This window comes from Mauremys mutica, chromosome 4, assembly GCF_020497125.1.
Source record: "Mauremys mutica isolate MM-2020 ecotype Southern chromosome 4, ASM2049712v1, whole genome shotgun sequence".
NCBI lineage: Eukaryota > Metazoa > Chordata > Testudines > Geoemydidae > Mauremys > Mauremys mutica.
Window position 1 is genome coordinate 43,026,793 of NC_059075.1, and position 16,100 is coordinate 43,042,892.

The following is a 16,100-nucleotide window of genomic DNA, read 5'->3' on the forward strand; positions in this document are numbered from 1 at the left end:
GCGCAGGGGAGGGGGACACCTTGGCTGAGCGGCTGGGGGTGTCCTGTTTTCTCTTTGGGAAATATGGGCACCCTGCAGCTTCCAGCTGCCGTGGGCAGAGGGGAAACGCTGCAGCTCCCAGCCACCATGGTGGCAGGGGAAGGCATGGAGCTGCAGCAGCAAAAGTCATAGACAGGTCAAGGCTTCCATGAATTTTTGTCTATTGCCCGTGACCTGTCTGTGACTTTTACTAAAAATAAACATGACAAAAGCTTAGCCTTACTTATTACTTCTCGCTTCTGGTTTCCCTTCTGTGGTCTCTGATTTTACATTTGAAGAAGTCTATGCATTTTGCTCACCTCATAGTGGTGAAGTATTTGTCGGTGAGAAGGTTCTGTTTGGTATCTTCACTTGTCTAGTTGGTTGTTGTAGTTTGTATCTGTCCTTAGTGATTGCTATACTGTAAAGTTTTTTTTTAAGTGATTTACATTATTATTTGGGCTTAGGTGAAATTAATTATTTAATTGTTCTGGAGGTTAGATCTTTTGTTGAGGTTTGGCTGTGCTGCTGTACCTGCAGTCATTGTCAGGTTTCTGTTTTTTCTTCTCTAGTGCTTTGTGGTGGGCAAAAATTTTGTGGCCTTGGTTGAGGTGTTACCCAGAACTTGTCCTTATTGTGTGTTGATTAGCAAAAGGTATCTCTAGTTCTGTCCTGCAGCTGTCTGTTCCTATGGATGCATAATATTTATTTGCAGAACTTGTAAGGTTTCTGTTGTGGTTTTGTCCTCTTCAGTGACAGTTGCAGATACAGATGGGCCCAGTATTTCACTTCTCTAGAGTAAAATGGTTTGGATTATGTTATCAAATACTTTTAACGAGAGAGAGAGAGAGAGTGTGTGTGTGTGTTCGTTCCATAGCTTGCAATCTCTATCAAAATTTGCTAGTGGTTTTGAAAGGGAAGCACACTCCCATTTCCGTTCTCCCTTTCTCTTTCCTCCCACTTCATTGCAAAATGGAGAGTAGTTATATATCCCTTCTCATATGGACCTGTTTTGCTTGGCTGTCTCTTGCAGGTGAAGCTCCAGGGTCTGAAGAACTCGTTTAGTGTTGGTTCTGCAGGACCCTGACTCTGGCTGGTCCAGTCCCTCATATAAGAGAAAGGTATTATCAACCATACTTCCTGATAGTGGCCATTGCCTGAGGTCATAACAAATGCATGGAACTTCACTGGGGCTGCCTGCAGAGAGTGATGGCTAGTGGGTTGGCACATTCCCTTTTCTGGCCATAGGTCTTTTCTGAAACCTCTTACTGCTATGAGCCAGTTTGTGGCCTATGTCCTGATACCTTGTGAAAGGAACAAGGAGTTAAGCCTTGCTGTGGTGTCTCCTCTTCATGCACATCCTGGGATTGCTGTGAGCTTGGAGGCGGAGCTAATGGTGCCTTTCAGATGCAACCTAGTTCTACCTGATTTGATCATGAAGCATGATGAAGATAAGCATCAGCACAGGCTGAATTACAGCTGAGCCACTTCCTCCCAAAGTACTTTCTGAAATTGAGGGCTAGTGGTGTGGAAGAAAATCGAAGACTGGAAGGATATTGGGCTTGGTAAGGAAACAGGGGGAGAGGTAGTTGAGAGAGGTCAACATATGAGCAATTTTAACAAAACTAATTGTTGGATGAAGAGATGCATTCTCTAGTGCTTTGCTTGTGCTGCTTAGATGGTCTGAGTGACCCTGCTTTGGGAAGAGCTGGAGGGGTGAGCAGCAGTGATGAGTGGCTGTTCCCTATGAGCAGTGGCTGAGGCTTATTTTTACTTGGAAAGTGAATTTTGTGTTATGCAGTGAATGAAGAAAGCTGACCTGCTGTATCTGTGGAGGAGGTGAGGAGCACATGTGTACTGACATTGATTTAAAATCTACTTGGAATAGAAAAAATGGGGAATCTTAGATTTTTGGTATTGAACTGGGATCTCTCGTGTGTGTTTTTCTTTTTTGCAAGCCAGCATTTCACCTGGACTTTGTTTAAAATTGGACCGATGGCATGGTCCAATCCTGGAGAGAGAGAGACAGATCTGTTTGTGTTGATCTTGGCCATCAATGTGGTTTTCTGTCCTTGCTGCTTGATATTGGAACCTGCCCGTTGCACTTGAGCTGACTCTTCTGACTTTCAGCATATTTTAAAATTAAGTGCATATGTGCAGTTGCACTGATACCCTTGCACACATTTGATTTAAGTGAGAAAAACTGGATAGTCTCACTCTAAGGAGAATCATTTTCTTGTGCATGATCTGAGAAGTACTGATCATTGTCATTGAGTATTTTTCTACATGGCTAGATATGCCACATAAGGTGTTTGGTTTACAAAGTTGCCAAGGTGTTCTCTCAGCTTGGTTTTTATAATTTGTGGCAATACTCTCCTGGAGAAATTATTCGTAATCCATTTTTCCTGAAAGCTGCTGGAATTTGGGGGGTGAAGAGGAAACCAATATAAATATCTATCAGTGTAGCAACAAAATATCAAAAGGAGGAAAAGCTGATGTGTTCTAGGGCCTCACCAAGTCTGTTTTATAATAGGGTGACCAGATGCCCCTATTTTATAGAGACAGTCCTGATATTTGGGGCTTTTTCTTATATAGGCACCTTTTACGCCCCCACCCCTGTCCTGATTTTTCATACTTTCTATATGGTCACTCTAGTTTTATATAACGTGTGCCCTCTAATGGCTCTGCAACTTCAGTTACATTAATGTACCAGTGCTGGCTAGTATTTCCCTTATTGCTGCAATTACACTTGTGCACACTCAGCTTTCAGAGCTTTGCTGCACACTCTGCTGTCTCCACCGCAGTTCTCTCTGTGGTGCCATGCACTCCATCCTGGCTCTGCAGGTAGTTCGGGAGGCAAATCTGGATTAAGTCTTCCAAATTCAAATTCTTCCTGCAGGTGGTAGGAGGCCATCACGTGCTGTGTCCTTGGATCAAGCACGTAAGGCCTGTAGGACAGCTGGGTATTTTCTCTGCCCAGTAATGAGGTTGACTCTGTACTGGTATCTTTCACAAAAAGGTTAGTTCCGCACCTTGTTAGCTGGTAGCTTTTGGCACTGCTTGATGCTTTTCTAAAATAACTTGTTCCACTTGTGAATAAATTACATATCTGGGTACTAGTTAACCATGGCAAGAAGCTTACCCCACAGTACCCTGGCTGAGTAAGTATCTTTGGGGTCGGTTCTAATGTACATGCTAGAGGGAAGCTGGCTGTGAATGTGGCAGCTCCTTTTGTCTCTGCTGGCCACCTGACCTGGTGCCTTGCCTACCATTTCATGCAGCGGTAATGAAATAAGAACTTGCTGGGCTGATTAAGGGAGACAGCTTGTCAGACACAGGGAATTAATTCTGAAATTCTGTAAGCAAGACCAAGTGGCCCATTTTCATATTGGCATCAAGCTCCTTGATCATTCTGGAGGTTTCAGGTACCAGACTTAGAACAGAGAGTAACTTTCAGCATGACTTGGGGAAGGGAAGGAGTTATGGGCTGAAACTGGGGTAGCTTGTGCATATGGGCCCAGAATGCCAATTTTGTACTGGTTTCAGAGTGGTAGCCGTGTTAGTCTGTATCAGCAAAAACAACAAGGAGTCCTTGTGTCACCTTAGAGACTAACCAATTATTTGGGCATAAGCTTTTGTGGGCTAGAAACCACTTCATCAGATTCATGAAGTGGAAAATACAGGAGCAGGTATAAATACATGAAAGGATGAGAGTTGCCTTACCAAGTGTGAGGTCAGTCTAACAAGACAATTCACTTAACAGCAGGATACCAAGGGAGGAAAGATAACTTTTGAAGTGGGGCGAGGGAGCTGGTTCTGTAGATGTTGGTGAAATATTTCCTTCGAGATTCAAAAACAATTCAGAATTGCACAGTGATAAGAGTCCCTGTGGAAATTACGAGGAGTCCTTGTGGCACCTTAGAGACTAACCAATTATTTGGGCATAAGCTTTTGTGGGCTAGAAACCACTTCATCAGATTCATGAAGTGGAAAATACAGGAGCAGGTATAAATACATGAAAGGATGAGAGTTGCCTTACCAAGTGTGAGGTCAGTCTAACAAGACAATTCACTTAACAGCAGGATACCAAGGGAGGAAAGATAACTTTTGAAGTGGGGCGAGGGAGCTGGTTCTGTAGATGTTGGTGAAATATTTCCTTCGAGATTCAAAAACAATTCAGAATTGCACAGTGATAAGAGTCCCTGTGGAAATTACGAGGAGTACTTGTGGCACCTTAGAGACTAACAAATTTATTTGGGCATAAGCTTTTGTGGGCTAAAGCCCACTTCATCAGATGCATGCAGTGGAAAATACAGTAGGAAAATAGATATATACAGAGAACTTGAAAAAATGGGTGTTGCCACACCAACCCTAACGAGACTAATCAATTAAGGTGGGCTATTATCAGCAGGAGAAAAAAACATTTGTAGTGATAATCAGGATGGCCCATTTCAAACAGTTGACAAAAAGGTGTGAGTAACAGTAGGGGGAAAATTAGCATGAGGAAATAGTTTTTACTTTGTGTAATGACCCATCCACTCCCAGTCCTTATTCAAGCCTAATTTAATGGTGTCCAGTTTGCAAATTAATTCCAGTTCTGCAGTTTCTCATCGGAGTCTGTTTTTGAAGGGTTTTTTTGTTGAAGAATTGCAACTTTTAGGTCTGTAATTGAGTGACCAGGATTGGAGTGCAATTCTTATTTGGAGGGCGAGCCAGATACAAAGGGAACACTTATGGAATGCTAGGAAGAAATGTGAAGAGAGGTGGAGGCAGGAGTGTGTTACTGTGTTTAAAAACATTTTGGGTACCAGTGTTAGAAATAGTTCTAGAAACTAGGCCCTGCACTGTGTTCCTTCCTAGACTATAATTGCGGTTTCAAAACCATTTATGCTGGTGGGTGGGCAAAACCTTGTAACAAACTAGCACAGTTGGAGCAGAGTTTGAAGCCAGGCATCGAGGCCAAATGAATGAGCATCAAGGAGTACAAGTTTGGGGTGATGTAAAGAACTCTGTACAGATTTGCTCATCTGTTTGCATATGTAGGTGGAAAGCTTTGTGTCCTGAAGGCAGCAGGCTCTGTACTGTGGAGTTGTGAGTAAGAGGTCGTGGGGAGGCAGCAGGCACCCTGAAATAGATGGTTTGGAAGGGATGGGTTAAAGGTGGCAGGCACCCTGAAGTGGAGGATGGGTAAGTGGGGAGTGAGGAGGAGCAGGTATCTTAGCATGGAAGGTAAGGAGAACACCACTATCAGACAGCTAGCTGGTGTGATCTGTTTTGGGAGAACTGCTGTAGTGTGCTGTCATTCCTAATTTATTCTGGTCTCCTTCTTGCACTCTGCATTCTGAAAGAACAGGTCTGAGCTAGGGAGGTGCATGGCCCCCTGGGACATTTCCCATTCTCTGTGTCAGAAGTCCCCAAACTGTGGGGCACATTACCCAGAGGGTGTCGAGGGGGCGGGGAGGGAGCACCACTCAGCCCCACTCCGCTCACAGCTCTGCTCACCCCCAGCTGCAGCCCTGGCTCCCAGCCCCACACCTGGCATTGCCCCCAGCTTCAGCCCCTCCCCCCCCAAGCTGTGTCCCTGTCCCTGGCCGAGGCCCCGGGCCTCAGACCCACCCCCAGCCTCAGTCCCCTTATTACCCCTGTCTGCATCCCCTCCCCCCACCAGGAGCCACAGCCCCACTGCCAGCCCCAGCTCTTGGGGGGAGGTGTAGATGGGGTAAGGAGGAGAGTGAAGCTGAAAAGTTTGGGGACCACTGCTCTATGGGTTACACAGATACTATCTGTTATGGGGTTTGTCTCCAGATTGAGATATTTGCTGCTTTGCAACTCAGAGATTTAGCAGGGTGGACAGTGCTTAAAATGAATTGTCATGTGTGGCCACCCGCTGTTCAGATCTGGGATACCTGTAATGTGGCAGCAGCAGAGACATTTTCCCCATCTGTTTTGGGGCTCAGATTCCTTGTAAGACATAGGCCATTGTCTATAAATGTCCCTGCAGCTGAATAACCTTCACCTGGGATTGGTGCAGTCATATTTTGCTGGACATCATGCTTTTATTAGCTTATTATTACTCTCGGGTGGGAGCCAGGTACCTGGCTGCCCTGCTGAACCCCTCAGCATGTTGAAATCTATCTGGGCTGGCAAAGTTTTGTTCCATATTTGACCTGCAGGGTTTCAGGGGCGTTGGTGTTGACTGAATGACCCTGCATATCTAGGCTGCAAAGTGATATGAGACCAGGTTACATTCAGAGTTCTGGGACATGGAGAAGCCTAGCACTTCACTCACGTTGTGGTGGTGGTGGTTTACAGCAGCTATGCTTGTAGCAATGACATGGAGTCACGTTTTTTTTTAATCCCCTTCTAGGGCACCCTTTTCATCTATGGATAGGTGTAACGGATTTTTCTTCTTCTTGTCCCTTCCCAGGCAGGGAGGCTAGCAAGCAACTGGTGGCTGCAGAGTGCGAGAGTGCAGATATCCTCTTCCCAGAGTTGGGGGATAAGGTGCTGTACTCGAGTCCCTTTCCTCCAGCTGTGAATCTAAGATGTGAGTTCCAGGATCCTCTTTTTCCACAATGCTCCGCTGCTTGGTCCCTTCCTGCTGACCCTTGCCCCACCTCTGGCGCCAAGAGGAAGGATGTGGAGGAATGAGTGCCCCCCTGTTGGCTTTTAGAACATGGGCACTTTTGTAAAGGTATGTGACTGCCATTGGCTGGAGTGTTGGGAGGATTCACAGGGCTAGAAGGTGGTAGCCATCAGATAGGGAAATGTCAGCCGCGTTTGCTTTCTGCATGTTGGTGACTTTTGCTGGTGCTGTTGTGAAACCGATAAGTAACTTCACCTCATGCATAGACTAGCTGTATGCACATTGTAATTCCTTGCCTAATGGCTGGCAAGCTACATTGTATGCACTAGTGTGTGTGAAACTGTTATTTTCACCCCCGGCTGTTGGGCTAAGTACTAGCTTCTGGAGCACAGTGGTTCCTGCTCTGCTGCATGATGTCACAGCCTCAGGGTCCCCGAGCCACCGGCAAACTCCTTGCAATAATTGAGAGTGCATGGTGTTTCCACTTTGCTGAAGTGAGAAGGAAGATATAGGTACACTTCCGTATCCCATTGTCCCCCTGTGTTCAGCCTCAGAAGGGCCAAATGTATTTCAGCCCTATGCTAGAGGGCTTGTTTGGGGGTGGGGGAGTAGCAGAGGGAAAGAGATTTATGCTCCATGATCCATTTATGCTGTAGTTTTTCTGCTGAGGCTGCCAACCTGAGGGCTAGTTGCTAGCAGCTATGGTGGTGGTTTTGTGATGTGCCCACATGACCTCTGGGAATGGAACTCAGATCCATGCAAACTCACTTTGCAGAGCCATCAGACAGATAGGAACTACTGTCAGTCATTAGTGTTGGAATTGGTGACCCCAAGGTGAGTGGCCCTATTGCCTAGTCCCCGAAGCCCACTTGCCACTCCCAACACAGTCTCTGAAGCTCGTACTGCATTGTCTTTATTGCAGATATCACAGGTTCAGAACAGGAATCTGTGGTGTAATTGTTCTTTACAGTGTGGAAGCAGGGAAAGAATTAATAAGGATTTGAAGGGATCTTAATGAATGTCAGTTACTTAGCACGAGTTAGGCTAGCTGTGACCCTAATGACGTGAGATTTGTAGAAGCAAGATAATGTGAGACAGAGTGAACTGTGTGAAAAGTTATTACGACCTTGCAACAGTCTAACCAAAAATGCAGGCTTGCTTTTCTTAGGAGTGAGACAAATAAGATAGCAGAAAGGCTTATGTATAAACAAAATGTATTTGTTGCTTTTTACCGTCTGTATTATTGCTAGAAATTGTCTGTAACAAAGGTATAAAGCTTGCTGTAATTGTTTACCAGTTGAGAGACCTGTCCGGGACTGGGGTGACCCTGTGTCCTATGGCACTCTCTCCCTCCATTGTAATTACTGGAGAAATAATAAAGTATTTGATTTTGCTGCACCCAAACAAAAAGCGAGAACTGAGTTTTTCTCCGACAATTTGGGGGCTCGTCCGGGATGGCAACGCCCACGGACCCACAGACGGCTACTACGGATCATTCCCCTTCGAACCCCATGGCGCCACATGAGAGGTATGAGACCTTTTGAAATCTCTATTGGGGTATCGGAGGAGGACTTTCCGTGAGGACGTCTGTCTCTGTTGGGCTCACGCCATCTGAACTTATTGACTGTGCAGCAGGATCAGATGCAAAGTGGTATTGGGGAGAGGCCCCAATAAGGTTAGTTTATAGCAGTACTGGGAACTGCTGAGTTGGCCAAGGTAAATGCATAGGTAAATGCATAAGGTAATGCATAGGTAAATGCATTAGAATGCACCGGTGCTGAGGGGTTTTTACCGCCTCAAGAGGGGTTGTCATACCGCCTCATGGTATTGGTCCGGACCAGGTAAAGATGCATCGAGGTTAAAAAAAAAAAAAATTTTTTTAAAGAGATAAAAAGGTTAAAAAGGGTTAAAAAGGAAAAAAAAGAGGCCTTGGTGTGTGTGTGTGTATACACCAGTGTGAGTGATCGTTATCCGAAGACGCCCAGAGTACCCTGTGAAGCGGAAGCTCATGATCAGGACTGCTCTAACGCAAGCCCGGTAACTAGTGGATCTTTAGGAGATCCGACCCACGGTGGACTGACTCGGCCTGGCATAGTCCGGCGAGGAAGCTACCTGGGTCTAGGAGTGTGTGAACCCATCTTCCCTCCCCTTCCTTTCCGTGTGGGCTACTGACAGTCTGATCATCTCACTGGATGCAATCAGAGTAAGCGGCGCCGTCTCCCAGAGACTAGCCGATGCTCTTTGCTGAAGGGAGGTGTAGGAGAGTCGTAGTCTTCCTTGTGAGTCTCTCCTGTGTGAGTACCCTGTAGGGAGAGATCCTTAGTTTCTGAGCTGCTAGCGCGGACAGGGCACCCTCTCTGTGTGTGTAAGTGGAAAATGGGTAAGGGACAGTCTAAACATTCCACCTTACCCCCTAAGGGTACCCCAGCATATTACATGTACGTACATTATGGTCCTAAAACCTGCAGGTATTTAAATGATTGGAATCTGTACACGCGTGAAAATTCATTTAAACAATGCCCATTAGAAGGTACCTTCAATCTAGATAAGATCATATATCTCAGAGGAGCCTTTAATCACCAAAAAAAAGCCTCTGACACAGTGTGAGCAATTTGTCTAGGAACGGGTTAATTTGAAATTCAGCTTAGCCCAGAGATAAAGGAGAAGTTGTTTTGTGTTCAAGGTCAAGAATCAGTGCGGACTATGCTAAGTGCAAAGTAAAACTGCTTTCAGCCTCAGCTGATGTGGAAAAATAGAGACAGAGGCAAACCAAAGGCAATACAAGTTACAGAATTGGAATTATGTTTGCAAAGCTTAACTTTCCTGTGAGACATGTGTGAGTATTAAAGTGGCTTAAGGCTTGGGGCATTCATATTTTTCCTGTGTGAGATGGGAGCATTCCCAACACTCTCCGTTGTTGTTTTATTATTTTTAATGAAGCTTTAAAATTTGATTATATGCAGTGTCAGTCTGATCACCTGACATGAGGGATAAATTAGTAACAGAAATTTGTCACAGTTTGGTGAGCAATTATGAATGGGGGAGCCCTGCGGAATTTACACCATCTATCTGTTTTACCCTTGTTAGTTTTATGTTTGTTTTGTTTGGTGCTGTTGGTGTTATATGTTAAGAATAGCATGATTAAAGGTAAGCCCTAATAGAATATGGAAACACTATCTGGTTTTGTTCTGTTTTGTTTAACCGGTTACTGTTGTTTTTCTGCTCTGTTCATTTGGGCGTTGGGTGTGTGAGCAGAACTGAACTTCTCGTTCGTAATTCCTCAGGGTGGAAGCCATGTGAGAAAAACTCAGTTCTCGCTTTTTGTTTGGGTGCAGCAAAATCAAATACTTTATTATTTCTCCAGTAATTACAATGGAGGGAGAGAGTGCCATAGGACACAGGGTCACCCCAGTCCCGGACAGGTCTCTCAACTGGTAAACAATTACAGCAAGCTTTATACCTTTGTTACAGACAATTTCTAGCAATAATACAGACGGTAAAAAGCAACAAATACATTTTGTTTATACATAAGCCTTTCTGCTATCTTATTTGTCTCACTCCTAAGAAAAGCAAGCCTGCATTTTTGGTTAGACTGTTGCAAGGTCGTAATAACTTTTCACACAGTTCACTCTGTCTCACATTATCTTGCTTCTACAAATCTCACGTCATTAGGGTCACAGCTAGCCTAACTCGTGCTAAGTAACTGACATTCATTAAGATCCCTTCAAATCCTTATTAATTCTTTCCCTGCTTCCACAACAGTAAACTGGGCTGATTGGGTGTTCCATAGCCTTTTTGGTATCATGCATTAGTGATCTCTTTAAGAAGAAGACTGATTTTTCTCAGCTCCCACTGAAGCATATAATGTGTGTGGGGGGAGGAAGAGATGGGGAGTCCTGCTGGCCCCTCAGAGTTATGGGGCACTGAATATTTGTTGATAGGAGCTGTAAGCTGTGTGGATTTGAGAAGGAGTCACTGAACTACACATGGTGTGCTTTGTGTTCTAGATGCAGCTGTGATCCTCAGCTGTGTGTCTCACCGAAGGGACCCAATGTTTTACATTATTGGTAAGTGGAGAGGCAGCCCTAATGTCTGTGTATCTCGCTGTAGGAACCTGAGGGTTTCCCTAAGTCTTCTACTGTCTTGAATGCTTTCACATTGGTTTAGGGTCTATCTAACAAACAGGAAGTTTTCTTGCCACATTGCCCTCCTTTTCAACCCCAAGCAGACTCATCCCATTGACCTTACTCCTGGCTCATCCCTCCCCTTTACCTTTATGGACTAGTGCGGGTTTGTTTCCTCCATGATGCATGCTTGTCCAGTTTTAAATACTACAAGTGGTAGTTGTCCCATTGTTTCCTTTGGTGGAATCTCAGTTGTTTTATGTAGGCATTTATAGAAAACCACTTGCAAATGTATCTAGCTTCTCCTGTGCCATACTTCCGACTCTGGGCAGCTACAACCATCTCCACTCAATTCATAGTCATACATAGAATCTAAAACCTAGGGACCTTTATGGTAATCTAGTGTGACCTTCTGAATAACGCAGGCCACAGAAGTTCCCACAGTAATTTCTGCATCCAGCCCATAACTTCTGGTTGAGTTAGAGCATATTCTGTAGAAAGACATACAATCGCAGTGTAGGTGGGATCTCAGTGCCTTGCTGGGCCATGCTGCCATAACCATCCTATATTCTTTCCCTGCTGCAGGTGGGATCACAGTATCTGTTATAGCCTTCTTCTTCACCATTAAGTTCCTCTTTGAGCTTGCCGCACGTGTAGTCAGCTTCCTCCAGCATGAGGACCGGGAGCGTCGAGGGGAGCGAACTATTTATGACTACGTGCGAGGCAACTATTTGGACCCCCGCTCCTGCAAAGTCTCCTGGGATTGGAAGGACCCCTATGAGGTGGGCCACAGCATGGCCTTCCGAGTGCATGTAAGGGAATGTTTCTGTCTCCACACAGATTGGGGCTTAGGAGCAGAGTTTTATCTCTAGGAGAAGAAGGGGAAATTTCTTCACTGTTTGGAGGGTGTGGGACAGGGTGAGGTCCTCTCCTTTTTGTCTGTTAGGTCATTTTCATGGTTGAGCTGAATATAGTGTGTGTGTCTAACAAACTCCTTTCATGCGGTTGCGTGTCATCGGCACAGACTAGGTCAACTGCTGGGGTGAGTGTCTCCTACGCACCTTCCTTTATGGTGAATTGGTGGGGGGCACTACATAGTTCTCTCTGGGGACACGTGGACAAGACCTAGTGGTCTTCCTTTAAGGATGTGGCTTTCCCTGCTCTACTTGTGGGCTTGAATTCTGTTGATCCTGCTCTAGATGCACACTAACGATTCAGGGATCAATTGCCCAGAAACTTGTTCTTCTCAAGTCACCCTTTTGAACCCCAGCACAATAAGGAACAAGGGAGGGGGGATCCAGAGGTCAGAGGTACTCACTGTCCCCTCTCTTTCTAGGAGAACGGTGCCCATACCATGGGGCTGTGGGGCCTTGTTCTGCATTTGCTGTCCCCTCATTCCCTTGCTGAGGCATGGCTCCATCCTGCCCCTCTGTTGCAAGGTGGCTGGTTTCTCTCTGTCCCTGCACCCCATATCTCTGCTGACCTGGGCTTCTCCATTCCCCATGCAGTTATTCTATAAGAATGGGCAGCCCTTCCCTGCTCATCGGCCTGTGGGGCTGCGAGTTCAAATCTGCCATGTGGAGCTAGCAATGGATATTCCTGTGACCCAGGAAGTCCTTCAAGAGCCCAATTCCAATGTGGTGAAAGTGGCCTTCACTGTGCGCAGGGCTGGGCGATATGAGATTACCATAAAGCTCGGCGGCTTGAATGTGGCATACAGCCCCTACTACAAAGTGTTTCAGCCAGGTAAGGTCTAGGTGAATCGGTAGTGAGCCTGAGTGGATATAGAGGTGTCAGACACCAAGGTATACATGTTGGTTGCTGAGATAGATATGTGGGGAGGGTTTACCCCCTCTGCAGTCTGTTCTTCACACATGCCACCCCAAATAGTAGAGACTCTTGGTTTAAGCAAGCTTATGAGCAGCAAACATAGGAAAACAGAAGCTGGAGTAGGCTGCTAGTGCCTCTCAGCCTACATAGCCGTTGGCACCATATCATCCCTTGTGGATAACTTCATCCTGGTCTAGCTAAGTGGTCAGAGAATGCCTTTATGCACAAAGATTGAGAATTATAATTTATATCTTAAGTAATGTCACTGCAAGTGCTATTTTGATTTGACTCTAATCCTCTTGGATCTTCTTAACTTTGCTTCATTGATTTCCTGCAGCAATGAATTCCACAGATTAATTATACATTACTTGGAAAAGCTTCCTTTTTTCCTTATAATTAATTTTTTCTGTTTGATTCCAATCAGCATATTTTATACTCTCTGTGCATGTACAATAAAAATACATCCGTTAAATAATTTTACAAATAGACACAATACCAGTTAAGTTGCCCCCTTTATTGCCTCCAAAAAAAAGAGGATGCCCAAAAGTTACTCAATACCCTTCTGGCTAAAGCTTGCATTACTAACTGAGTCTTACAGATCAACTGATTTGTACTTTATTGGACCGGCTGTGGGAATGAGTTCCAGAGTTGAGGGCTAAAGTGCTAGCATGATTGGAGTGGAGGACACTCTTTTAAATAAAAACAACAAGAAGTCCGGTGGCACCTTAAAGACTAACAGATTTGAGAGTTAACCCTGTTCAGCGTATTGGGCCTCTATCCTCTGGCTAGCTCTTTCTTCCCCATTCCATGCATTTCAGTGCTTAGTGGCTTGGTTTTCTAGCTGCAGAGATGGGGAATATATTAAGAATTCATCCATTCTTTACAGGGCATTGTGCTCCTATCTTGTTAGCTCTCTGCTGCTGTACCGAGGGCTGTCTCTAATTCTAAATTCTCTCTCTTTGTTTCAGGGATGGTGGTTCCCTCCAAGACCAAAATTGTCTGCCACTTTTCCACTCTGGTGCTGACCTGCAGGCAGCAGCACACCTTGCAGATTGTCCCCAGAGATGAGTATGATAATCCCACCAGCAATTCTGTGTCCCTGGTAGATGAGCACAACTACAGCCTTTCCATCCATGAGGTGAGTTGACTCCATCCCCCTCTCCCAGTCTTGTACTGAGCTAGAGAGTGTTGTCCTCTCCACTGATGTTCTCTCTCTTTGTCTAGCTGGGTCCCCAAGAGGAAGAGAGCTCTGGCGTTTTGTTTGAGAAGTCAGTGGTGTCCAATCGGCAGACTTGCCAAGTGTTCCTGCGGCTCACCCTGCACCGTAGAGGCTGTTTCCATGCTTGTATCTCCTACCAAACCCAGCCTATCAGCAATGGCGATTTTGACATTATTGTCCTAAGTGGTGAGTTGAAAGATGCTAGGTGATCCCAGACCAATTGCACCTCCTACTGGATGCCATATGTTCTAGTCAAGTAGAGCTGTTTTTTTTATTTAAATGTGGCTTCCCTCCATGCTAGCCACACTCAGTTGCCCTGGTAATGTCCATTCATGTAAAATATTATTTAAATGAGGTGAATTTGGTTCTGGCAAAGAAAGCTAGATGGAGAAAACACTGGAGACAGACATTCCCTGTCCCCACAACAGGTATAAACCAGGAGCTGCCTCCTTCCCTGCCTCAGAGGGGAATTTTTTAGAGATTAGCAGTTGACCATGGCCTACTCATTCCTTTGCATCTCGCAGGTTAACAGTAGGGGGCCAATTTTGGGCATGCTTTGAGATCTACAGATGAAGAGTACAATATAAAAGATAGGTGGTATTCCTGATTGTTTTGTGATGTGGTTCTCTGTCCCACAAGGAGTGAAGCTACCAATGTATTTCACACAAGCTACTGAATGACTGTCATATGCTTATGGCTTTTGGTCACTACAGGCAGGAGTCGGATTAGAACTGGTGCCCTAGAAGTGAAAGGTTCTGTATTCTCTCTCTCTCTCCCCTCCTCCAAGCCAGCTTGTCTCCCAGGCCTATGAACAGGCCCGACATACTGATGCCCTGGAGGTGAAAGGCTTCATATTCCATTCTTGAGCCTCTTTCATTATTGACTCACTTTACCAAGTTCCCACTTAGCGGGTTAGACTTTTTGCTTAGTGCCTTTCTGTGGACTCTGAGCTTAATGTGAGATGCTGAACTTCGTTTCTTGGCTGTATCAAGCTTTACATGTGTTCCATCTATGTCCTTTAGAAAATGAAATGAACATTGTAGAGCGCAATGTGTCCACATCAGGGGTCAGTATCTACTTTGAGGCCTATCTTTACAACTCTGCTAGCTATGCCAACATGCAGTGGCACCTCCCGCCCACGCATCTGGGCTCCTCCCAGCGCCGTCCTTCTACTGCAACTGAGGATGAGGATGAAGACTCTCCATCTGACAGCCAGACTCCTGAGAAAGTGAAGAAACCTAAAAAAGTGTATTGCTACGTGTCACCCAAGGTAAAGCCCACATAGTTGCTTCTCTTTAGTTTTGATTCAAATGTTCTGGCTTTTCAGAGATTGCCTTGCCAATCACTTTGGGCTCTGCTTTTAGACATGTCAGACTTGGCTGGTAAAATTTGTCTAAACTAAGTGTTTAAACTTGTTATTTCAGATTCCTTTCCTCTGTTTTTTTTTCCTCCCCTAAAGGATCCCAAGATGTTAAATTTAAAGCCAGGGAACAAATGTAGTGGGAGCCTGATAGAGTGAAGATGTCTACCACAGAACAGATGGGGACTTGTTAGGTGTGCTCGCCAAGGCAGGCAGTCTTTTCATTAAAGATGGGAAACAGGCGTATAAGCTACATGTTAATGACATTCATAGCTGGTACCAAATTGGGAGGAGCTGCAAACACTAGTCTAGTGAGGGCAGAGAGATACAAAGGAACCTAGAAAGTTTAGGAACAACGGGGGGGGGGGGGGGCGGCTGCAACATCTGGGGAAAATGATCCCCAACCTAGCTAATCAATGGGAGTGAGAAACCTGGAAAGCAGGAACAGCTGAGGATGACTAAGAGAGGGAGTGGGCAGAAAATTTACACTTTGCAATTCAGTGTCAGTTAAAAAGACTGCTGCAGTTTTAGCATTGCATATGTAGAAGCATCATATCGCAGAGCAGGGGCATGTAACAGTCTCTCTCTGTCTGATCCAAAACCCATTGAAGTCAATGGGAGTCTTTTCATTGACTTCAGTGGGCTTTGAATTAGCTCCCGTATGGGTCTGGTGAGATTGGGCATCAAGTGTCCTCAGTGTGGAATACTTATAGATCATGATCAAGAGAAGGAAAATCAGATTAAAAACAGTAAAACTGATCAGGGGGCTAGGAAGACTGATTTAGGAAAAAAGATTAGAAAAGCACAATTTGTTTAATAATGAAAGTGAAGGGATTAACATATAAAAACCCAGAACAGAGAATGGTTATTTAGTGTGATACCTTGGGGTATAACTAGAAGAAATGGAAGGAAATTAAGAAAGGGACAATGTAGATTTTGCTATTATAACAAGATCAATATTTA

The 16,100-nt window shown here is 45.0% G+C and overlaps 1 protein-coding gene across 1 annotated transcript in view; it reads left to right on the forward strand.

The window, feature by feature from the left end:
• Positions 1-16,100, forward strand: part of AREL1 (apoptosis resistant E3 ubiquitin protein ligase 1) — a 30,231-nt gene that overhangs the window by 957 nt on the left and 13,174 nt on the right. Inside the window, exons 2-9 of the mRNA XM_045013824.1 lie at positions 1,052-1,139; positions 6,446-6,712; positions 10,612-10,671; positions 11,314-11,540; positions 12,237-12,474; positions 13,527-13,696; positions 13,783-13,963; positions 14,800-15,047. Of these exons, the coding sequence (XP_044869759.1) occupies positions 10,656-10,671; positions 11,314-11,540; positions 12,237-12,474; positions 13,527-13,696; positions 13,783-13,963; positions 14,800-15,047 (1,080 nt within the window). The 5' untranslated portion in view covers positions 1,052-1,139; positions 6,446-6,712; positions 10,612-10,655. The remainder of the gene's footprint in view (positions 1-1,051; positions 1,140-6,445; positions 6,713-10,611; positions 10,672-11,313; positions 11,541-12,236; positions 12,475-13,526; positions 13,697-13,782; positions 13,964-14,799; positions 15,048-16,100) is intronic.